The following is a 24,272-nucleotide window of genomic DNA, read 5'->3' as shown; positions in this document are numbered from 1 at the left end:
CCTAGGCCTACTGTACTACTCTACGACCAGCTAGATTGCTATAGCATAACTAAAATGACTAGAGTAAGGCCTAGCTTTTATAGCCTCTATTACTATAGAGGCTATAAAAGCTAGTCTAGACTACTGATACTGTGTAACCTCTAATTAGGCCTAGGGTAGCTAGGCCTAGGTATTCACTGCTGTATAAAAAAAGATAAATTATTCTAAATTTATAGTAAATGACAGATAAAAATAATAATATTTTAGAATTTCCTTACGCTTTATTTTGAAATGAGTTTGAGCTCCCAAAAAGTGTCAATTTATGGGATTTTTTACACCACCCAGCTCTTACGCAAAAAAGAAATAGCGAAGTATGGCAGAGAGTAAATCACATGATTTGTAAATGTCGCCACCTTTTATAATGTATATAGCAGTTGAGTAACACCCCTACAAACGTTACAACAAACAAATGTAAGTCGCTGTTTTCTGGATCGTGGATCGGACGGACGTGAAATGTGCGAAGTTTAGGTCTAAATTTAAGATTAAAATAAGGTAATAACAGGTACGTTTTCATTAGAAGTTGTCTATAGTAATTAATTAACATAGTAGCAATTATAATATTAATAAAAATGCCAGTTGAAGTCGTATCGTCAGTTAATCAAGAGACAAATCAAGATGACGAAGAAGGAAGCGAAGTCCAATCGAGCAAGCCAATGGTTGGCATCATCTACCCGCCACCAGAAGTGCGAAGTATCCTTCCATACAAATAATTTAGGCCTATTGGGGCTAGACATAAGGTTAGGGTAGTATTAAAGTCTAGTAGTTCTAGGTCGTTTTATGATATTAAATGCTTTAGTCGTAAATTTAACTTTGGCCTAGCTAGGCCTAGCCAAGGTCGGCAGTTCTAAAAATAGAAATTTCACTCTAAGGCCTACCTAGGCTAGCCTCTTGCAAACCTAGCCTAGCCTAGTTCCGGGGAACAGACGATCGGGACCACGGACGATCGGGCCCAAGACGATCGGGCCCAGAAAAGGTGGTCCCGATCGTCTTCAGCGTTGGGCCCGATCGTCATACCAGTTGGGCCCGATCGTCCAGTGTTTTCAGAACCACGTTGGGCCCGATCGTCTTACCAGTTGGTCCCGATCGTCTTAGCGTTGGGCCCGATAGTCGTTTGTGTTTAGGCCTATATAAAATAATGTGCCACATTTCATCATTTTTAATTCCTAGTGCTAGTGTCAACGTGCTTTTCTTGCGTAATTAATAATAATAATAATTTAATAATAGTCTGTTTTTATATAGCGCATATAAGCAGGCTCTCAATGCGCTTTACATAAACAATAAAAGGTTAATTAGATTTTTTTCTGATATCATAATTTTCCCCTAATTAACACTACTGGTTTTAAGAATTTCTTACCAATACTCTCGATTTATGAATAAATGTGATTGATTTTGATTGTTATTATTATGTTGTTTGTATTCGCGTATTTATTATTTTTTTTATTTTCCGAGAATATTTTGGGCCCGATCGTCTTGGTTTTTGGGCCCGATCGTCTCTGGGCCCGATCGTCTTTCACCCTTGATGGGCCCGATCGTCTCACGATTTGGGCCCGATCGTCTTGAAGTGGGCCCGATCGTCTGGGCCCGATCGTCCGTGGTCCCGATCGTCTGATAACCCTAGTTCCATGCCAACCTACAGGTACAACAATATAGCCTAGGCTTACAGTAGCCCATTTATTTTTTTTCCTGTACCTGATAAGCCTAACTAATATTTATACTGTACATAATTTTACTAGATGTCACTACTACCCATTCATGTCATACAACTATGGAATGATTATTATATGATAATATGTATGTTTAGCACTTTGAATTATCCTTTTTTAATTTACATACCCAGTAAGTTGTTAAAGTGTACATGACTCAAAATCACATTTTCTTTAGATGTGATTTACTAGGATTTATTCAAGATTTTGAAGGGTTTAGCAATATACCCGATCTTAGCAGTTGAAGTATGGTTTGTTTTGTCCAGATACTACATATTGTTCAATGTTTTAAATAATGTATAGCCAAGTTGTCTTTCTTAAACGTAAATTTTATAGATATTGTTGACAAGACTGCCAGTTTTGTAGCAAGAAATGGTAAGTTAATAGTACATGCATAAAATAACATATTAAAGGTACTAGAGTAAGAAACAAAGCTCTGCTACAGTACATTAAATTAATAATTACAGTTAACAGAATGACCAAAGAAATCAATGATTACATATTCAGCATATTCAATCAAGGACTTTACCTGAGTATATACTGTTAGTTTCTCCATTAAGTATTTCAGTTAACAGAGTGTTGCTTGCTTTAGTCATAATGAGCAATGCTTTATCTTCAAATTGAAAAGGTACAGTATACAGTATTACCAGATGTTATGTTGTATGCCTATTCATTTAATACAGGTGTATAGATAATGCATTCCATCACCATGTAAACATTAAAATAATTGTTTTATAATAATGTAAAATTGTAAGTTTGTTTATTATTACATTCACTTCAATATCTTTTTGACAAAAAAATTAATTTATTATAAACATTCTAGAAAGATTTTATTTTGTTTTTAGGTCCAAGGTTTAAAATTCCTTTTTATAACTTGTTATGATAATACCTGTATGATCATAAAAAATTTTTTTTCTAGGACCTGAGTTTGAATCGCGTATTCGTCAGAATGAAATATCTAACGCAAAGTTCAACTTTCTCAACAACGGAGATCCATATCATGCATATTATCAACACAAGGTTAAGGAATTCCAAGAAGGGAAACCTGCAGAACAGACAGGAATTATCACAAAGGTTGTTTTATTAATGGGAACTCCCTCAAATTTCTGTTTTCTTAATCTTATTACATTAGAACTTCTCCTTCCGGACACCCTTATTCAGGGGACACCCTATAACTCTACAGCCAATCCCTATTCAGGAAACACCCTATAACTCTACAGCCAATCCCTATTCAGGAAACATCCCAATTTAATATACCATATAGTATATAAATCCAAAGGCAAATTACTGAAAAAAGGACAATGCTGTGGGTATCAGTGGCTGGATCTCAATGGAGATACAAAAAAAAAAGTGAAAAGCTAAATCAAAACGATAAAGTAAAACAGCCATTAAAATTAGCAGAGCTTTCGGGTAACACTAGCCATTCATCAGTGCAAGTGGGCAATACAGTAGTATATATATATTTTTTTTCAACACTAGTGTAAGGATTTCTGTGAAAAAAACCTGTGAATCAAATGGACTTTGTTTTAAAATGTTACAATACAAATATAGGCACTGGCATTTTAGCATTGTATTTTAGTATTTTGATACTTAATTTTGTTGAGCGTATTAATATTTCTCCCAAATAATCGGCACTTCAGAATTTCAATGTGATAATTGTTTTGTTAACTGTTTTCATTTTTCTAGATTGCTCCTATCTTGTCCAAGACGGTACAACAAGTAGTTGAGCCTACTGTCCCCAAAGAATCACCTGCAGAATGGGAATTCACAGCTGATCCACCGTCTATATCAGCTTTTGAACTGTAAGTACCTTACTGATGCTCTATCCTCGGGTATAAGGCCACTCCTGGATATAAACCCAACCCCTATCAGTACTTTTAATCAATTTCAGTGCAAAATGATGTACAGTACTTCAATCTCAACAACCAACATTAATTTTAAATCAGAGTGCAGAATAAAACTGTTTGATCACTAGGCCTAGCTGTCGAAAGACCTAGTCTAAAGGCTTAAAGTTGAAATATATGTTATATAGTATATCGTAATCAATAATATAAGAAAAAAGAATTAATTTGTTTTTGTCATAAACGAACAATATGAAAATGAACTATATAGATAAAACATGTGAATTCCTATTCCATGTTTTTTGAGTCCCTAGGTATAAGAAAATATTTCCTACCAAGCTGGCTTAGTAGTGTTGGTCATGTTGACTTTTTGACTTCATTAATAAACAACCCCTAGACCCTATTGACATACCATTAATTGTACCAAGTATTTAAAATTAATGATATGCATATGAATCATACTACTGTATAATCCACAGGCCTAAAACATATTTGTACCATAAAGGCTTTCTTTGTGGCATGACCAACACTCTCCAAAGAATTTTCCATACATTTTTCTTTGCATCATCAAAATATAAAATTAATTTTTGTTTAACTGTATAGTGACATCGTAAAATTGACCGCTCAGTTTGTGGCTCGTAATGGACGTCAGTTTTTGACCACTCTGATGAACAAGGAGCAAAGGAACTACTTGTTCGATTTCTTGAGGCCACAACACAGCATGTTTAACTATTTCACAAAGCTGGTTGAACAATATACAAAGGTAATTCACATTGACTGTATACTTATAAGCCCCTTTTACACAGTGAAATTAGGGTCATTATTATCAATTATCTATAACTAGTAGTAAAATGTTTACACCATTCAGTGAAGTGAGGTAAAATTGAGATCGTTGCATTGCAGCTAAAGAATGTCACCAGAAACTGGTTTTTGACGATCATGACTGGTATTGGGGTTTATAAAACCGTTTAAGATTGGTTCTTTTTTAGATTTTTTTCCCGAAGGACTCATCTGTTCTGAAACTCCGCCCCCCCCCCCCTCCTCTTTTAAATATGGTTTAAACCATATTCTCTTGCTTAATAGAAACAGGCCTTTAATCTGTTGTTGTTGAGTAATACATTTTAATGATTATCCTTTATGTCACAACACAACTTGATAGTTCTCAATTTGTTTATTAATTGTGTTTTTATTTCTCGTACAAGGTTTTAATTCCTCCAAAAGATGTACTTATAAAACTAAGAAAGGAATCTGAAAACCCAAAGAATGTGATGGAACAAGTGAAGCATCGCGTAGAATGGGCACGTTACCAAGAAAGACAGCGCAAGAAGGAGGAGGAAGAAAAAGAGAGGGAAAGAGGTAAGAAAGTGCTTTACATTTTTTAGAAAACAAATTTTTATTTTTTTTTTCATACGCATCCAACAGTGAGTACAATTTATAATTGATCATGCTTATAAACTAAGTCTCATTTGAGGCTCAGGGAGTGGAGTTAAAAGAGTCGTGAGTTACAACCCTGGCACTAGGTCAGGTTGAACTCAGGCAAAGCATGTTAACCACCAAGCGACAGCTCCACTAACACTAAAGTGGTGGTAGTGTACCAAACTAGAACGATAAACGACCTATTTAACTTTGTGAAAGACATAATTTTAAAGTTAATGTGTGTTTTCAATTTATATGTGATTCATGTATGTGGCTTGGAGTATTGGAGAGCCACTTTGATAGTGCTTGCACTGTTGGCAATCCTAGGGTACTCCATCCACACTTGTTTGTATAATGGTGGTTTCTTTCTGTTTGTATACCTGGAAATTGAATAAATAAAATAAATAAATAATTACAGGGTCCTTTGATAGATTACATCAAGACATCATCCAGCATTCTTAGTCCTAAATTGTGCACTCCAATAGAATCCACAGATTGAAAAACTATAGTATTCATCAGTTATTTATCACTAATTTTATTTATTGTTTTCAGTTGCATATGCCCAGATTGATTGGCATGACTTTGTTGTTGTGGAAACTGTTGATTTCCAGCCAGATGAACCAGGCCATTTCCCACCTCCAGTGAAGCCATCTGAGGTGGGGGCTAGGGTGATTGCAGAGGAGCGATATGAACAGTTTGGGGTAAGATTCCTATTCATGAATTTGTATTCATTATATAATACTATATATGAGTGTATTCCCAGGATACAACATGTGGTGAAAATTAGGCTGTTGGCTATCCACATATGGCATTTACAATTGGTTTACCAAAATTTAGTCAAAAATTGTGTTTTGTAAACGAGCATGATATTATTCTTTTTGTCAGTCATAATTATTATAAAATTGATTAATTGCGTCTTGTGTCCTTTTCAAATCTGATAAATTATTTTATGATGTAGAAAGAGATGTTACGGAATAATAGTATTAATTGTATTATTATGGACTTTTCACAACTTGTCACTAGAGAAATCCCTCTGTGCACAGGCTTGTCACTAGAGAAATCCCTCTGTGCACAGGCTTGAGCATGTGCAAAATGTGAGAAACTGTGTGGTATAATAGTGGCCCATTATGAAAATATATATTAATATACAGAAGTAAGTGAATAGCAATGGAAGTTAACGTCTGTATATATAAAATACTGTATTTTAAATTACTTTTTTTGTAGGAGGCTTTGCATGAGGAAGATGATGTCGTTATGGATGTTGGGAGTGACGGAGAAGATGATGGTAAGGATGGTAAGAGGTCAAAGGAGAAATCAGCACAGAAGGACAAACAGCCCCAGGCTCCTACTGACCAGAACACTGAACTTCAAGACATGGACGAAGGCGTAAGTTTAATAAAATACTTCAAAACTTGACCGTTTTGGGATGACCCATAATGCTGGGTTTTCCCAGAAAGTTTGGTTTGTAATTATTCTTTTACAAATTACAAACAGAATTATCTTAGAAGAGTGAGTTGACTGGTAAATTATATCACTTCACTTCAATAGTATGTGTTACTTCAAAAAGAAGTATTGATGTTGAATGATATCTTCTCTTTGTCATTAAGCTCTGTCTACACTATCAAATTAGTTTGACAAAAAAGTGTGATGTGCCTAAATATGGTAGTGATATGACATGTCCATATATGGGCACATCACATTTCTTTTGTCACATAATCGTGTACATAATAGTGTAGACAGAGCTTTTTCAACTAAAGCTCATTATATTGCATTGAATTGTTTTCTAATAGGATTCTGATATGGAAGAAAGCAGTGATGATGAGGATCAACTTCCGGCTCCGGTACCACCTCCAATGATGCCCCCAATGCCTGCTTTACCCAGCGAGAACACACCAATGCCACCTCCACTTCCGCCACAGCCCGAAGAAGTGGAGATCAGGAAAGATTACAATCCTAAAGGTATTCTTATTTCCAAGTTTTTGGGTTTTTTTTAGTGATACATTTATTCAATTATTTGAATCTTAAATGTGTGGACTTTAAGCATATCAACATTGACGGCCTAAGAAAAATGGGTTATCTTGAATATTAAGTACAGAAATTTATTAAACAAAAGTTAAAACATAACGTTTTTGAATCCAAAATGTTGACAGACTATATTATTAGGGAATTTTAGATTTTCACGTCAACTATGTCGACTGCTACCCTATTATGTCATTTTTATGATATGCGCATGTGCTAGGCGACTGGTAGGTCGACTGGTAATTTTGAGCGCTTGTTCAGTGGCATTTTGATGTTCTCTCTTTGACATGAGTATTTCAGTCAAATTATATTTGCAAACTGTGAATTATTGATTTGTATTGGTTATTTTAAATAAAGCTTTTAATAATACATTACCTTTTGACATTCTCTGCTAGAAACAACTTGATTGTACTGGTTAGTTTCACCTGTGTCCACTAATCTGCCTTCCTCATTGAATACCTTTAACTCTATCAAATCCATTTAGTTGTGTCTTATGGCTTACATTTTCGTATATATATAGTTTCGAATATATCTCTGTTATATCTTCTTTCTTCGTTTTCTTTCCTTTAAATATTAACATGTAAAAAGTATACAATCATTTGATTGCATAGCAGCACCAACATGTGTGAAATTACCAATGCTTTCAGTAGTGTAGTATTATAAAAACTAATTCAATATATTCCAACTACTGGTAAGAATTTTACATTATATAAGATACACTTCCTTGTTCCTTCTTTCACTATTGTGTGTTGGTTTCTATTCCACAATGACAGTTGGAACAGCATTGTGTTGATTTTGATTTACCCATAGAGAATCATATTAGTTCATATCCTGGTTTAAGAAACATGTATCTATTTATAGAACTGTGAAAATCCACTCTCTAGTATGACTTCAATTGACACCAGTTTATTGTCAACTTTCAAAGAGAACACTAATCCACATTTAATCAAATCTCCCTAAAGGTGCACTGGGTGTTTGAAGTCTGTATCTGAGAAAGTTATTTGAATTTGTACCTTTTTGATTTAAAGACTATTTTTTTTTTATTTATTTAATAAAACCTCCAGAAGGAGAAGCAGTTTTGTACAACATATAAAATCAATGTAAAATATAAACATATTTAAAATGGCAATAATAATCTGTAAATGCTATCTAAATTGTTATTAAATAATAACAATTTCACACTGTCACAAATACCGTGGTCAATACAAAAATTATTTTTAAAATGCGCCTTAACTTTCTTACAATAATTAACACCAAAAATAGACTTAATAAGTGAAAAGTTGTCAGTGCAAACAGAATTAATTAGCTATATGCAAATTTAATTGTAATGTACTAACTCAAGTGTAATAGATATTGGGTTTTAACCTGAAATTTGGGGAATATACTAAGGTGTACTTAATACCATACTTTTACATCAGGTTGTATCTAAATTACTTGAAATTTGGAGGTGAGGTTATACCCAGTTCAGTATATAACTATTTATTATTAATAATGCAAATGCAATTTGGTCAATTATTCATGAAATATTCTCACTCACCATCCAACTAATAAGCATTCATTATTTGTGTACTAACTACACAATATTTTCTTGTTTGCATGTAAAATAAATAAAACGCATCCTACTTTAATTATTTTTTTATATATATTTCTAGCACCTAAACAAATTGATGCCAGTGATGAGACATGGTTAGTGTCGCCACTCACTGGAGAGAAGATTCCAGCCGACAAAATGGCGCAACATATGAAAATTGGTAAGATTTTAAGCAGTTTTATACGTTAAAAACAATTATTTTAGGAATATATCTTTAATTATAAATTATATGATATTTCTAAGTTGTAATATTAAATTATGATATAAAATAAAAATTATTAGGTATGTTGGATCCAAGATGGATCGAACAACGTGACCGACAGATGCAGGAGAAGACAGAGAAACATGATGTGTTTGCTCACGGTGACGCCATGAAAGACCATCTCAAGAACTTGGCAGAGAGACGTACTGATATCTTTGGTGTTGGCGATGTTGAAACGCAAATCGGTAAAAAGGTTCGTAGATACAGGGCTAAACTTTTTCTCATGCCTTAGAACGATATTTGGCTACATTTTAAATACAAAAGGCCTTTTCAGTTTTCCATTGAATGTGATTTATTTGCATTTCATTAACTTGTTTAAAATATGTTGCTTTTCAATTGTTGTGAGTCAATGATTGAGTGGTTATGACAGATATGCCATAACTATGGTTCTGGTGGTAGTCTTCTTGTATAATATAAGGACTATAAACTTTAGATCCAATGTACAGTACATTGTTGTGCACTAAAAAATACCTGCTACTTGTTTCGAGATGAGTAGAAGGTTAACACGGTGTACTAGTTTGTCTGTAGTGAATAGAATACTCGCGCGCCTGTATATAGTTCTAAGGACATGACATGACATGTGTAAAGAGTAAATCTTTTTGAAAAGGTTAACTATTATTATCATATTACTATTGTCTATTCATCTTTTTGCCTTTGATAGATTGGAGAAGAGGAACAAGATTCGGCTAATAAAGATAAGGTCATTTGGGATGGACACTCCGCAAGGTATGATAAACACATTTAAAATTAAATCCATTCTTCATTCTTAGTCAATCATATGTCACTATTGCAACACACCTAAAGATATTCCTGCCATTTGATTGGTTATTAGATTTCCTGTGCCATGCATTGTTTGGATCTATTCTCGCAATTGGGTGGAACATTGCATGATTGTTGATTTGTGATGCTCTAGGCTCATCATGAATGAAATGTACTGTCTATGTTCTGTTCATTCTTTGTATAATAGTTAATGTTTTTTAAAAATGTTATAACAGTATGGAGGCAACAACTAGGAAGGCACATGCAAACATAACCGTGGGAGATCAAATTGCGGCCAATCAAAAAGCAGAAGGATTCCTGTAAGTAGTTAAAGATGTATTGTCCCTTTGACTAATTCCAAAAAAATAAAAAATAACAGATTTCGAAAAAAGGTGGGTCATTTTGAAGTATCATAATAGTTATTAACTATCACCAAACATTTGTAGGAAAAAAAATCATTTAACTGAAATACAGACGTTTTTTTGTTAAAAAAATAACTTTGACTTCCAGTCAAAGTTTTCGATCAAAACATATCCCATAATGAAACGCGCTTGTTTGGCTACTCTGTATGCATAATCATAAAACTTCCTCATGATCTGTGTGAAAATACCTTCTCAACCGTGACAAGTTGTAAACAATCCTAATTAGCATATGCATAATGCGTACTTGTGGTTTGAAATCTTTGTTTACTTTCGTTTGCGACGATTTTCCAGACGAAATGTAATCAAACTAATTTACCTTTTAATTACGTAAACTTGTTGCTTTTGGCTTGAATTTTCGGCTTAAAGTGAATAACTTTAATATTACTTTGATATGGCCAATTTAAATTTAGAATATTTTGACCTTCATTTTTTTGTGTTTCAAGGGACAATACATCTTTAATAATAATATACCACATTTATATAGCGTCCTTTTCATGAAAAAACATGCTCAAAGGCGCTTTACATAGATACATGAAAAAACAGACAAAGAGTTACATAGATACATAGATATATAAAAGTATGTTATTACTAACCCAGAATTCAAAAGGCCACAATCCTTTTCATACATGTAAAATGTATTCTGAAATTCATACTTTTCGGAATATCATGTTTTACTAGCCAAAGAGTTCCTTTGCGATAATTTACTGTGGTTTTTCTACCTTGCATTGTAGACACAATGTCTAAATATCATGACTAATGATCAAAACCAACAATTGTTTGTTTTTTCTAGGCCTGATGCAGAGAAGGAGAAGATTGGACCTGCCAAGCCATTCCAGAAAACACCAATGCATACCATGACAAGGCCGATGGGAATGCCAAAGCACTTACCTGCACCTCCTAAGCCACCTATGATGCCTGCACCTAGGCCACCAATGCAACCGATGGGATCAGGAACACCATTGTTAAATCAGCCTCCACTCATGCAAGTGGCACCTCCTAGGCAGGTCATGGCTATGCAAGTCAGGCCTAGGACGACATTACTGCCATCTTCAGGGCCTCAACCATTTATGCCAGGTAGAACCAACATTGTGGATTATAAATTTAAATATGATACTAAACTTTTTTTATTTAAGCTCACGTTCGTGATCACAGCTTAATAGTTTATTTTCTTTTTATGCTTCAATTATTGTTCTTATACAAACAGGTCGCCCTGTAGGTATGCCACCACAACCAATGGGTATGCAGATGGTTCGACCACCGCCACCACCGCGAATGATGGCACAAGACGAACCACCAACCAAAAAGCAGAAAACCGAGGATGCATTGATACCAGAAGATCAGTTCTTGGCCACCAATCCAGTAAGTTTTTTGTCAGAACTCTGCACAAATATTTAAGTAATCAAAAAAGTTTGTTACGTCTAAACTTTCCAGGGGCATATTCAGTGTCTTACAAAAGTGGGACCAAACAGGAGGGTATGCAGGTCATCTCAGACAAAATTTCCAGGGAGCTCTCAATTCTGCCTCAATTTTGTATGTATCACATATATCAACCTTGGCCCCCTCAGTGATCTGGATTTAAGTTTTAAGTAACTTACGATTTTGGGTTTGTCTGATGTTAAATTCTGTATATTTCCAGACATAATTATTGTAAAGCTAAACAATTATGTTTCTTCATCTACAGAGCCCAGTTACATTCCGTGTGCTGTTACCAACTGTACAGGATAAACCTGAATGGAAACTACATGGTCAAATGCTGAACATGACACTGCCATTGACTGACTCTGTATCTGTTATCAAGGCTAAGTTGATGGATGAACTCAGTATGCCTGTTGGTAAACAGAAGCTGCAGTACGAGGTAAGAGCAAAGCCAATGTCGGGTCGCAACCATAACTCTTAACTCCTTAAAGGAATAACTGTTCTTAGAGTGTAGTTGACCTAAAGTTGGTAGTTGTCCTAGGTGAGAGGTAGTTGTCCTAGGATGAGAGGTGAAAAGTAGTTGTCCTGGGGTGAAAAGTAGTTGTCCTGAAGAGAGTTTTTATCAGGGTGATACTGTAGTTATTCTTAGGGTGGGAGATTGTTGTTCTTATGATGGAAGATTTTGTCATGGGGGATTTTTTATTTTATTCCATTTTAAACCAACAGCGATAATTACCGCCACTAACAGGTTCGATACAAACAATAGTAGAGTAGAACTAATGAAAAAAAGGGGCCAACCTCAAAAAAATTGCAACAAAAGGTTTTTCAACGGATTTTGGTAGTATTGGGTGTACTAAATAACAGAAAAAAAGTCTCAAGAATTTTGACCACCGGAAAGTGTTTTTTTTTCAAGATGGCCGCCAAAATAGATAAAACGTTAAAATGTCAATACCTCCTAAACTACTTGGTCTATTGATATGATTTTGGTACCAAAATACTCAGAACATACATATTTATATTTGCCCTAATAGAACATTTTGGCCAAAAATGACCGGAAATGCTATTTCTTGCATGTTTGACCTTTGACCTTGATATGTTGTATCTTGGTAACAACTGACCGTAGGGAAACAAATTGTGACTCAAATTGTTCAGAATGTACATATTTACATTTATTGTAATGAGACATTTTGTCAAAAAATGGTTAGAAGTAAAGGTTATTGACCTTTAACCTTTATCTATGTAGAATGTCCATATCTCGGCAACTATGTGTGGTAGAGATTTAAAATTGGGCTCTAAATACTGAGCATATGCTTATTTATATTTACTCTAATGAAACAGTTTGACAAAAAATGACCAGAAACGACATTTTTTGATGATTGACCTTGATATGCTATATTTCGATAATGACTGACTAAGACATACTATTTATGGCTCAATTTGTTCAGAATATAATTATTTTTATTTCGTATAATGGTCTAATCTACCCATGGAATTAAGAGCTTTCCTGGGTAACTGTAATATTTATAAAGACTTTTAGAATATGAGTTCAAGTTCAAATTGTTCAGAACATACTGTATACATTCTTAATAATAATAGTGAATAAAAAACCCGAAAAGTAAACAAAAACAAATATAATAATAATTTTTAATTTCTAATTACGGTATAGCAGCAGTTGATTGGATATTGTGCATGTATTTAGTACGGCTTCCTAAACAACTTTTTTAACTTCGTCTTCATCATCGTCATCAATCTCTCTATCTACGTTGTTCCATTCTTCTAGTTGACACACTCCCCAAACTGAAGTACATGCCAATCCATAGCATCTACAACTGCAACATACAGTTTTACATCCAGTAGTACAGTTACAATGGATGATTTTCAAAAGTTCTTCTGAAGCAGCAGTTTCAATCGTCATTATTGGCACAAATGTTTTATTAAAAACTTCCCCGACTTGGTAGCATCCATGGTATTATCTTTCTTTATCCATTGCATGATTTGATAGTATACTCTAAGACTGTGACATTTTGTAGCAGATGAGGTTGGTGGTAGTAGTTGTTGAGGTTTGATAAATTATTTACCCTCAGCAACTTTCTTATTAAACAGCTTGCATCTGTAGCTATTTGGGAAATCCAGTGACTTGGCTCCAAAACGAATAGACATGGCCTTTAATCCAAACTCCTCGATAGTTTGAAGTTTCTGATGCGGTTGAGTGAAACTATCGGCACACATCAGTGTCATATTCTAGGTTACTTTCTATCAATTTATTGATTTATTTGCCTTCCTAAAGATGTCTTTAGGCTTTGAAGAGTGAGGGTGGAAACGGACTTCATATTTCATTACATCGTCTAGAGAGATTTGTCCTAACTGAATTTGATGGAAAGAAAGAAGAATTCCTGTCAAGGCATGAGAACAAACACAAATTTATCAACATGCTTTCATATGAGCTATAGAAAAAAGAGTGGAGTTGTGGCTTGATGGTTATGATGCTTGGCTACCACTCCAAGGGTCCTGAGTTCAAGTCCCGTCACATGTCAGGATTTTTTCTAAGGACCAAATTACTCCACTCCCAAAGACTTGTTGTAATAAGACTTTGTTTACGTAGAGCATCTTGTGTATATGTTTGTCTTGTGAACCTCTGAGGGTCCCTAATGATCAGCAATAGCTGGATGGATCACCCTCATTAAATATGGTTTAAAAAAAACCAAAAAAAACGATGTTGACATTGCTCTGGCAACAGTTGAAGTCAGAAGTCAATAATACAGTAACTTTGATTGGAGAAGACACGGACTTACTGGTACTTTTACTGTATCATGTAAATACAACAAACCGAGAAATGTACTTCAGATTAGACAAAGGAAAAGATGGGCCTACTAGAGTGATTAATGTAACCAGATTGAAATCTGTTTTAGGATATAAAATCATCCATTGTAACTACTGGATGTATGTTGCAGTTGTAGAAGCTATGGATTGGCATGTACTTCAGTTTGGGGAGTGTGTCAACTAGAAGAATGGAACAACGTAGATAGAGAGATTGATGACGATGATGAAGACGAAGTTGGAACAGTTGTTTAAGATGCCGTACTAAATACATGCACAATATCTAATCAATTGCTGCTATACCATAATTAGAAATTTAAAAGTTATTATTATATTTGTTTTTGTTTACTTTTCGGTTTTTTATTTACTATTATTATTAAGATTGTATACAGTATGTTCTGAACAATTTGAACTTGAACTCATATTCTGAAGGTCTTTATAAATATTACAGTTATTTGATTCCCAGGAAAGCTCTCTATTTCATAAGTAGATTAGACCATTATACGAAATAAAAAATAATTATATTCTGAACAAATTGAGCCATAAAAGGTGTATCTCAGTCAGTCATTATCGAAATATAGCATATCAAGGTCAATGGTCAAACATGTCGTTTCTGGTCATTTTTTGTCAAACTGTTTCATTAGAGTAAATATAAATAAGTATATTCTCAGTATTTAGAGCCCAATTTTAAATCTCTACCACACATAGTTGCCGAGATATGGAAATTATACACAGATAAAGTTAAAGGTCAATAACCTTTACTTCCAACCATTTTTTGACAAAATGTCTCATTACAATAAATGTAAATATGTACATTCTGAACAATTTGAGCCATCATTTGTTTCCCTACGGTCAGTTGTTACCAAGATACAACATATCAAGGTCAAAGGTCAAATTGTCAGAAATGGTATTTCCGGTCATTTTTGGCCAAAATGTTCTATTATAGCGAATATAAATATGTATGTTCTGAGTATGTTGGTACCAAAATCATATCAATAGACCAAGTAGTTTAGGAGGTATGGACATTTTAACTTTTTATCTATTTTGGCGGCCATCTTGAAAAAAAACACTTTCCGGTGGTCGAAATTCTTGAGACTTTTTTTCTGTTATTTAGTACACTCAATACTACCAAAATCCGTTGAAAAACCTTTTGTTGCAATTTTTTTGAGGTGAAACCTTATTTCTACTCTACTACAAAGTCAGGACTGTTTAAAGCACCTTGGTTGGTCCTAACATTGATCAAGGGCTTCTCTCGTCCAGTGTCCACCTTAACCATAAGAGTCAGCAATGCTGTCTTGGGGATTGTTGGAGATAGTTGTCTTGGGGGATTGTTGGAGATAGTTGTCTTGGGGGATTGTTGGAGATAGTTGTCTTGGGGGATTGTTGGAGATAGTTGTCATGGGGGTTGTTGGAGAAAGAAGTGGTTTGGAAATCTGTCAAACCTCCACCCTTGTGTATGTTATTATGTCTAATGCATTTTGAAGAATAAAAATTATTATTATTTTTTTTTAGGGCATGTTCATCAAAGATTCCAATTCACTAGCCTTCTACAATCTTAGCGCTGGCAGCATTGTCCATCTCCAAGTCAAAGAAAGAGGTGGTAGGAAACGGTAGTGTCTACACAGTTGGCATTCTACGTTTCAATTTGTCTGGGTTGTCGTCACACCTCTGCAATAAAAATTTGTAATATAAAATAATGGGATTACATTACATATCTTTAATTCGTTGACCAGGGTGAGTATACTTGTACAACAGTGTTACAAATGATCCCGGGATAAGTATACTTGTTCAACAATGTTGCAAATGATCCAGGGATGAGTATACCTGTGAACCAGGCATAAGTATACCTGTACAACAGTGTTAGAAACGATCAAGGGATGAGTATACTGTACCTTCAACAGTGTAGCAAACGATCCATGGATGAGCATTCTTGTTCAACAGTGATGCAAACGATCCAGGGATATGAGTATTACTTGTTCAACAATGTTGTAAACGATCCAGGGATGAATATACTTGTTCAACAATGTTGCAAACGATCCAGGGATATGAGTATTACTTGTTCAACAATGTTGTAAACGATCCAGGGATATGAGTATTCTAGTTCAACAATGTTGCAAACGATCCAGGGATATGAGTATTACTTGTTCAACAATGTTGCAAACGATCCAGGGATATGAGTATTACTTGTTCAACAGTGTTGCAAATGATCCAGGGATGAGTATACATGTACAGCAGTGTTACAAATGATCTAGAGATGAATATTCTTGTACAACAATGTTGCAAACGATCCAGGGAAGAGTATTACTTGTTCAACAGTGTTGCAAACGATCCAGGGATGAGTATAACTTGTTCAACAGTGTTGCAAACGATCACGGGATGAGTATAACTTGTTCAACAGTGTTGCAAACGATCCAGGGATATGAGTATTCTAGTTCAACAATGTTGCAAACGATCCAGGGATATGAGTATAACTTGTTCAACAGTGTTGCAAACGATCCAGGGAAGAGTATAACTTGTTCAACAGTGTTGCAAACGATCCAGGGAAGAGTATTACTTGTTCAACAATGTTGTAAACGATCACGGGATGAGTATAACTTGTTCAACAGTGTTGCAAGCGATCACGGGATGAGTATTACTTGTTCAACAATGTTGCAAACGATCACGGGATGAGTATAACTTGTTCAACAGTGTTGCAAGCGATCACGGGATGAGTATTACTTGTTCAACAGTGTTGCAAAAGAATATACTCGCTTCAATTCAACAAAAATAAACTTTCATTATTACTTTTATTGTTCAAAAATAATGTCTTGTTAATTATAAGTGAATACATTTATTTAATACTGATAATCATAATAAAGATGTTATAGTAGAGAATTACTACTAGTTTTTGATTTGAGATCTTTAATTTAAATTCATAATTTTTCCAAATATATATTTCTTTACATTTGACCTTTATACAGCATTCTAATATGAAACAGCTTATTTGTTAGAAGAGCCCTACATCTAACTAGTATCCTTTTCAATAAATTCCCATATATTTATTTTATATCATAGAGACTATATTCATTTTTCAGGTACTTTAGTGAGCAAAGCTGAGTCTGGAGCCGATGTCATGATTAGTTTTTGTACATCTTTAAATTTTGGGTTCTTTGAGTCCTTGAGTAATTGTAACAGCATCGCTTCACTGGTTGTAATAAAAGCTCCACTTTGTCGCATTCTTTCAAATGCAAACATCCTGAAAAAAAAAAACCAACAGAAAATCATTTCATAAATTTTAACAAATTTATGAGTCATGTAAACTACTACTGTACTCAAACTACTTTCTCACTTGAGTGAAAATTTTGCCAGCATAAAATGGTTTGTTAAATATAGAAAATCATATAGGCCAGGAATCCAATGGCACTGTCCTCGGTTTTGTTGTGAAATGTAGCTTGAGGGGGTTGTTGTCTGGGTATATTAAAAGATAATGTAGATGTATTGGAGGTACTGCAGCTTGGTGGTGGTGGTAGTGGAGCATGCTTGCTTGCCAATTCCATGGTCCTGGGTTCAAATCCTAAAAAGGCTTGACCTTTAAGTTAAGCTTTTGTTGTGGTTGGATTTGTATTGATATACAATTAAAAAAGATTAGATACCTGTCAACCATACTTCTAGATGAACACCCATCAGCAATGACGTGAACATCAAAGTCACGCTCCAGTAGGTCTAATGTCGTCTGCTGGATACATGCCTGAGTTTCTATACCACACAAGATTACAGATTTTGTACCCTGTTCTTTTAGCTGTTCTTCCACTTCTGGCGATAGCATGGTAAAGCATGTCTTTGCATGTACCTTGTATTTGGCATGGTCAATACCTATTTCTGATACTGTTGGACCTAGACCTGTGTTAAGAAGAATTGGCAACATTTACGATGTATGTATTCACTCGTCAACATTATCGACAGTAATAACAACACACTTAATCCCTTATTATAGCCTATTTATAGTCGATTAAAATAATATGTTCATTTTATTTTACTATACTAATCCTATTTAGTATTATTTCAAACACTCGCTCGTCTGTCGTGTCGACAATCACTATCAGAATAGGAAAAGTAGCATAAATATTAAATAGGCTACTATAAAAAAAATAGGATAGGCCTACTATAATATTCTTAGTCTATTCCACTCATTTAAGTGATAGTTTATACTAGGGTAGCCTATATGGTAAATTACCACAGGAACAGCGCATATTTTACACGGGCCTAGCTAGTATCTAGGCCTAAGCTCTAGCTGAGAAATCTCAGGCTCTAGAGTGCACTGTCCAGGGTCGTCGGTCGTCACAACGGTTATTTCACATGCTTACCTTTTGGATATTGTTCTGTTGCAATAACTGGTATTTCAAGGTTTTCTGCAGCACGGAACATGCGACGTGATACTTCAACTATTTGTGGAAAGTATTGGATAGTTGGCCTGAACTTTTCTTGCATATCACAAAGAAAAAGTGAAGCAGAACGAACTGATATCTGACCTATCCTGCGAGCTGCCATCTTGAAAAGATTTACTAAATATAATTTTGGGTGATACCATTTTAAGGTTAGGTAACTTATTAGGTTCTAACAAAAAAAACTGAACACTAACTCAATTGATCAAAAATGTATTAAAAATTCTTTAAAATCAAATATATAGTACACGCTATATAATATAACATTAAATGTTAATGAACCTGTCATTTTAAAGATATATAATAATAAATGTTATATATAACATAACTATAAATATAACTTTTTTGTTGGCTTTTACCGTTCTAATTTAAACAATGTAGTCAATCAGAAGTCCATTTTCTGTTTTTAGTTTTTATTTACTTTAGGTCCCGGAGATGTTCCATTTAATTGAGTTTCTACTGTGCATTGATGTCGTGCCATGTGCTTACAACGTTTCAACATTATCTTATGAACAAAAATATCTCTCCCCATGGCAACGCCTATCACTATCACCATACCTATTCATCAGCAATGTTAATTCCATATTGGAAGTTGAAAATACATCAGCTTCTGTATGCACGTATCGTATTCAAATTCTTAAACATTACATTTGTAATTTTTATTTTTATTATTTTAAAATTTAATCAAGGTTCCATTGTACGTAGGCCTATGTGTAATCAATTGTATTACTTTCTTTAATTGATCGCTTTTTCACAAAGTTTTTTACTTTGGATTTTCTTCCTTTGTTTTCATCCTTTTCAGCATACGTTCTCTCGCTGCACTTAATGATGACATTTTCAAATTTGTGACATAACTCTTGGGTAAACGTCTCGCAAAATATGACTGAAAAAAATTGAAAATATTTTAATGACGATCTCTTAACAATCTTACCGTACAAGTCAAACTCAAGTCGAACTGTCCAATTCTATCAAATAAATAGAAATAAAATTCCCCATTGAAAATCAAACTAAGATTACAGGGCAGGACCTGGGGGTTTGGGACCAGTGGCCGTATTCTCCATTCATACTTAGACTAAGGGAAACACTTATCCTATCTAAGTGAATAGAATTTAAGTAAAATACTTAATATATAAGAGAAATGTCTCACTTAAGTGTGATTGGTGAATACGACCACTGGTCGAGCTTACCATGAATGTGATATTAAAAAACTGGTCTGACTATCAATTTACCTGTATGGAATGCGAGAAATATCCGTGAGTTCTAGACTCCACTCCAATTGTTTTAAGGGCGCTTCTAACATAGGTCCAAGCCTCCGGGATAAAAAATGATTGCTTCTTGAAATTTGTCATGTTGGTCCTAACAAAAAATGGCATTACAGACTAGGAGAGAAAATATAAAAGTATTATTCAAATCTATGTTTGTAGTATTAATGTCATCTTAAAATAACTTCAATGTTTCGAATTTTTTACCAACCTGCACTATTACGCCATTCTTGCGATATTCATAGTCAATTGCACGGGAAAATAAATCCATATATGCCTTTAAAAGGAAATAAAATTAATATAATTTTATGATGATAAAAACCCAACATTCAGAACTAAAGCATCATTGTGCAAAGAAAAGCGTGTTGCAGGAAATGTGCCAATGCCAATAGCTCAACTTCGCATACAGAGCTTTCCACACCATGATAAAGTCTGAAAGATTGATCGTTACATGCCTACATATTTGATTAGACGTATGTTCACATTCAAATCTAAACTTGGATTTATTCGTTTATAACACTCAAAGAAAACCATACTTTACAGCACTGCCAAATAAGTGATTATTAGCTGCCTATTTTAGTTCTCGCATTTTGCAATTCCATATTGTGTGTAATTTGATGTATGACGTCCACATAATTTCAATTAATAAAAAAGAATTATAGTGGACCCTTCTTTTGGTACACATAACCCTATTCAGGGGAACTCCCCATTAAGGGGAACTCCCCATTAAGGGACCACTTTCCTGTGAATGGAACGAAAGGCAATATATGTTTTAACACTTCAGCCAATCCCTATTCAAGGAACACCCCTTTAAAGGGGACACTTCGTTGGGTCCCGCTACTATACCTTAGTTGACGAATATACTGAAATATATGGACATGGGTCAATTGCTGATCCGGAAGATATATTCAAAATTACACCCCTTTTCCTGAAAAATTAATTATAAATTTAGTAGTAAAACATACTGAAAAACTGAATGGCTAAAAACATGTTAATAGACCTCACTGGAAACTGAGAAAGATTTAATAAAAGAAAATTATTAATATTTTTAAAATTTTTATTTTACCTTTTTATCATATTTGGAAGGCATATCTGTGTCATCTATAAAAAAAAACAGATTGATAACTTAATTTTTGAAAGAAATACAATGTGGGTCTAATTTTAAATGTTCAATTCAATTCAATTGACATTTATTAACAAAATCTGAATACATAGGAAAACAAGAAACAGGATTGTACAGAATTATAAAAATATGTTTCAGAAAATGAAGGCAAAAGCCCTGAAAGATGTTGGTAAACATCTTGTGTTGGGCGAGCCTTAACACAAATAAAAAAGAAAAGAAATGCATTGAAGAAAATAATAATAAATTTCATAATCTAAGATATGAATAACAGAAAAAAAAAATCTGTTGGTACTGCAGATCGAGACATGACCGATTAATAAACATTTAATAAGTAGAAAAGGTGTATTTTTTAAATTTTGAGATAGTTAATAATAAACCTTTATTAACTATACTATGGTAAGAAAAGTTAAGAGACAGTGACTTACCATTGTCATTGATGCACAATTACAATATACAATATCTGGAATAAACTATAAAAAAAGTAACTATAAATGATATGCTATAGGTGCAGGTGAAAATGTCTAAAAACATATTTAATTTAGAAATAACCCAATAATAAGTTCCATTGTGATATGCCCGAGAGTTAAAATCAGCTATTTAGTTCCAATCAGTTTACCTGCCTAAAACTGGTTTTGTATCGATTCAACAGGTACGTACCAGTTAAAACCATATGATTAATTGGTTACTGTAATTTTTTTTTTCTGGATGGATGTGTGTTTTTAGTAGGTTTGTTTTATCATTGACACACACATAAACATACTTACTTACCTTTTTAAAATTTGGAATGTCTAACAGTTTTCCCGGAATGGCGTATCCCATACCCACATTGTTGACAAGAATTCCAATTTCTAGTCCTTCTAACTTGGCCTCAATATCATCATAGATACCATTAATTTCTGTGAAGTCTGCAGTAATTATCTTAGTTTGAACCTTGTAGGTTTTCTCTGTAATAAAAGAAAATGATGTTTAGTGCATATACCACTGATGGTGCTCAATTACTTTACATGTAAAAACTTGTTCAAAGTTGTGTGTGGTGTGAAAAAAGTAAATTAAAAAATGTGCTTCATGATTTTCACATCATTTAATACCACTGCACCTTACCAATCACTGCAGCTACTTTCTCCAGTTTGGTAGTGGATCGACTTATCAAAACAATCTTGAGACCAATCTCAGCGAGCTATGTGAAAATGGAAAATATAAATGTTAAAATGCCATCATCTCAAGCCAGCTAGGTTATCCTTGTATTTTCTAAAGTCAGCCAGGGTGTGGTTATAGAGTAGCCCCATAGGCACCCTAGCCAAAGACGATGGATGTTGGTGGGCGGGGGCATTCAAGTAAAAACAAAAAAATCTAAAAAGGATTTCTGACAGTACATGCATGGCACAAGGAAGACAGTTGCTGTTTTATACAAATGTTAGGGTTTATCGTCAAAAAAATAAGGGGTGGGGGCAAGGGCAGATCTAGGGGTAGGCCCTAACGTTCGGGGCACACGCGAAACTAGGTGATTTAGCAGCTGTTTATCATCGCTTGTTTGTTTTAATGTTTTCTATGAGACAATAAGGTTTAGCACCATTTAATTTAGCTGTGACTTTTATAATTAGATTTTATGGCATTTTCACCTGCTCAGCATAGGCCTTCCCAATTCCATCAGTTGCTCCAGTTACAACTGAAAATATAAAAAAAAAAAATTGATTTAGTAAATATAATTATTTGGTTTGTTGTCTGGCAGAAGTAATGTGGAGGTTGGTTGTGGGCATGTGTCCTGTGTCGGAAGTTTTTGGTTTTACTCATCGTCTTGCGCGCATGGGTGTGCTTCACTAAATTTAAGAGGGATATTTAGGGTCCTAGCGATTTAGAAGCAGTATACAAGCAACCCAACCACTCATAGCAATGAATTTAATTAGTAATTATGATTAAATAAAATTAATAATAATTATTACACAGGAAGGGAAAGTGGATTCCTTCCGGATTTAATTCGTATTATTTTCTTTTACCTCACCGACAGCTGCCCTCCACACCCACCACGGGACGCGATATTTCTTTTCGTACATAAGTTATAATACAATTCACTAATGCAAACGATTTCTGTCGAGCCGTCTGTGTAGTCAAGTGGATAAGAATGGACTTTACATGGTGATGTATGGGGTTCGACTCCCATGAGCAACTTCTTTTACTTTATACTGAGAGAGAGATTATTTAGAGGGTTAGGTTTAGTTATATTTAGGAAGTAGTTCGGCTATCTTTCACATTGGGTCCCCAACTTATGTATGAAAAAAAAATCGCCTCCGGGACGAAATATTTTTGCACATATTATTATTGGGTTTCATACGTATACTAGGCTACTTGAGCTTGGATACTTTCAGAAAATATCGAAACGACGTGTGGAAAAAGACAATAAATACAGACTTGGAGCAAGTCTACGCGGGACGTGACCTGGTGACTGGTGAAATCGTGGGTTTTTCTTGATCCGCATGGTTGCACACGGGACCACCAAGCACGTGAATATGCAGTGCTACCCTGATGGTAGACCTTATCGGGCCTATAGAATAGAGCCTATACCTGCCCACTCTCCGTAACTGGTTAAGTTTGCACTTAATCCCAACTTATCAGCCAAGAAATGTGAATACAGTCCTCGAAATAATGAACTGGTGAATTTAAATGTTAACCAGCAAGCACTCAAATAGCCAATTATTGCTAGGACATCGGTGGCGGTTTCCATGTTGGAGACAATAACCAATAACCGAAACTGTATCGACTAATATCGATGATCAACTCGCTCTCTGGGAATAATGTGTCGAATGCAAAAAGCGCTCTGATTGGTTAATTTTTAGGTTTGTTTAGTCTTTTCTTTTTCGCCTATAGAGGGAAGGACAAATTCTCCCACTAATACATTAAACATAAATATATAATAACATTAAATATAATACTATAGTATACAGCAGATCTCAAGAAGCGTCGTATCTCTCCGGTCGCATTATTTTTTTCTCTGGTAGACTCCATTAATACTCAGTAAATCATAAGACATTACGGCAAATTAATTAGGACATTAAAGGATTGCGCGGCTCATAGGGAACAAATGCGGCGGAGCTTACGCAAGCACACGTACACAACAGCACACATGAGAGGACTTTTAATATTTTATAAAATCGTCACGACGTGATGGCGTTGTTAGTTTCAAGAC

The 24,272-nt window shown here is 34.6% G+C and overlaps 4 protein-coding genes across 7 annotated transcripts in view; 1 reads left to right on the top strand and 3 right to left on the bottom strand.

The window, feature by feature from the left end:
• Positions 1 to 7,772, bottom strand: part of LOC144848701 (V-type proton ATPase subunit C 1-B-like) — a 70,117-nt gene extending 62,345 nt beyond the window's left edge. Inside the window, exon 1 of one of the 3 annotated variants that reach the window (XM_078705555.1) lies at positions 7,394 to 7,772. In XM_078705555.1, the coding sequence (XP_078561681.1) occupies positions 7,394 to 7,498 (105 nt within the window). In that variant the 5' untranslated portion in view covers positions 7,499 to 7,772. The remainder of the gene's footprint in view (positions 1 to 7,393) is intronic. The other 2 variants (XM_078705554.1, XM_078705553.1) reach the window with 2 other exon arrangements.
• LOC144848693 (splicing factor 3A subunit 1-like) lies at positions 478 to 17,168 on the top strand. Of its 2 annotated transcripts, none has more exons than XM_078705543.1 (18): positions 478 to 729; positions 2,079 to 2,117; positions 2,662 to 2,816; positions 3,429 to 3,544; positions 4,187 to 4,346; positions 4,786 to 4,939; positions 5,552 to 5,700; positions 6,224 to 6,385; positions 6,790 to 6,958; positions 8,671 to 8,769; positions 8,892 to 9,064; positions 9,533 to 9,597; positions 9,867 to 9,950; positions 10,843 to 11,126; positions 11,257 to 11,411; positions 11,734 to 11,907; positions 15,798 to 16,166; positions 16,540 to 17,168. In XM_078705543.1, exons 1-17 carry the CDS (start codon positions 609 to 611, stop codon positions 15,897 to 15,899), a joined length of 2,361 nt encoding a protein of 786 aa, XP_078561669.1. In that variant the 5' UTR covers positions 478 to 608; the 3' UTR covers positions 15,900 to 16,166; positions 16,540 to 17,168. The 2 variants fall into 2 exon arrangements, with proteins under 2 accessions (XP_078561669.1, XP_078561670.1); XM_078705544.1 differs by having other exon boundaries at positions 15,798 to 16,251; positions 16,583 to 17,168.
• On the bottom strand, positions 17,053 to 18,837 carry LOC144848718 (isochorismatase domain-containing protein 2-like). The gene is made up of 3 exons (XM_078705577.1): positions 18,629 to 18,837; positions 17,918 to 18,164; positions 17,053 to 17,520 (listed from the first exon to the last, which is right to left on the bottom strand). Exons 1-3 carry the CDS (start codon positions 18,810 to 18,812, stop codon positions 17,349 to 17,351), a joined length of 603 nt encoding a protein of 200 aa, XP_078561703.1. The 5' UTR covers positions 18,813 to 18,837; the 3' UTR covers positions 17,053 to 17,348.
• Positions 18,838 to 18,903: 66 nt separating this feature from the next.
• On the bottom strand, positions 18,904 to 23,864 carry LOC144848706 (very-long-chain 3-oxoacyl-CoA reductase-B-like). The gene is made up of 10 exons (XM_078705565.1): positions 23,651 to 23,864; positions 22,711 to 22,757; positions 22,193 to 22,268; positions 21,860 to 22,035; positions 21,517 to 21,561; positions 21,035 to 21,069; positions 20,815 to 20,896; positions 20,180 to 20,245; positions 19,936 to 20,085; positions 18,904 to 19,589 (listed from the first exon to the last, which is right to left on the bottom strand). The coding sequence occupies exons 1-10, from the start codon at positions 23,808 to 23,810 to the stop codon at positions 19,470 to 19,472; spliced, it is 957 nt and encodes a 318-aa protein (XP_078561691.1). The 5' UTR covers positions 23,811 to 23,864; the 3' UTR covers positions 18,904 to 19,469.
• Positions 23,865 to 24,272: the final 408 nt, after the last annotated feature.

This window comes from Antedon bifida, chromosome 7 (genome assembly GCF_963402885.1).
Source record: "Antedon bifida chromosome 7, ecAntBifi1.1, whole genome shotgun sequence".
In the NCBI taxonomy this organism is placed as follows: domain Eukaryota; kingdom Metazoa; phylum Echinodermata; class Crinoidea; order Comatulida; family Antedonidae; genus Antedon; species Antedon bifida.
Note: the sequence above shows the minus strand (reverse complement) of the source record. Positions and strands in the feature narration are given on the sequence as shown.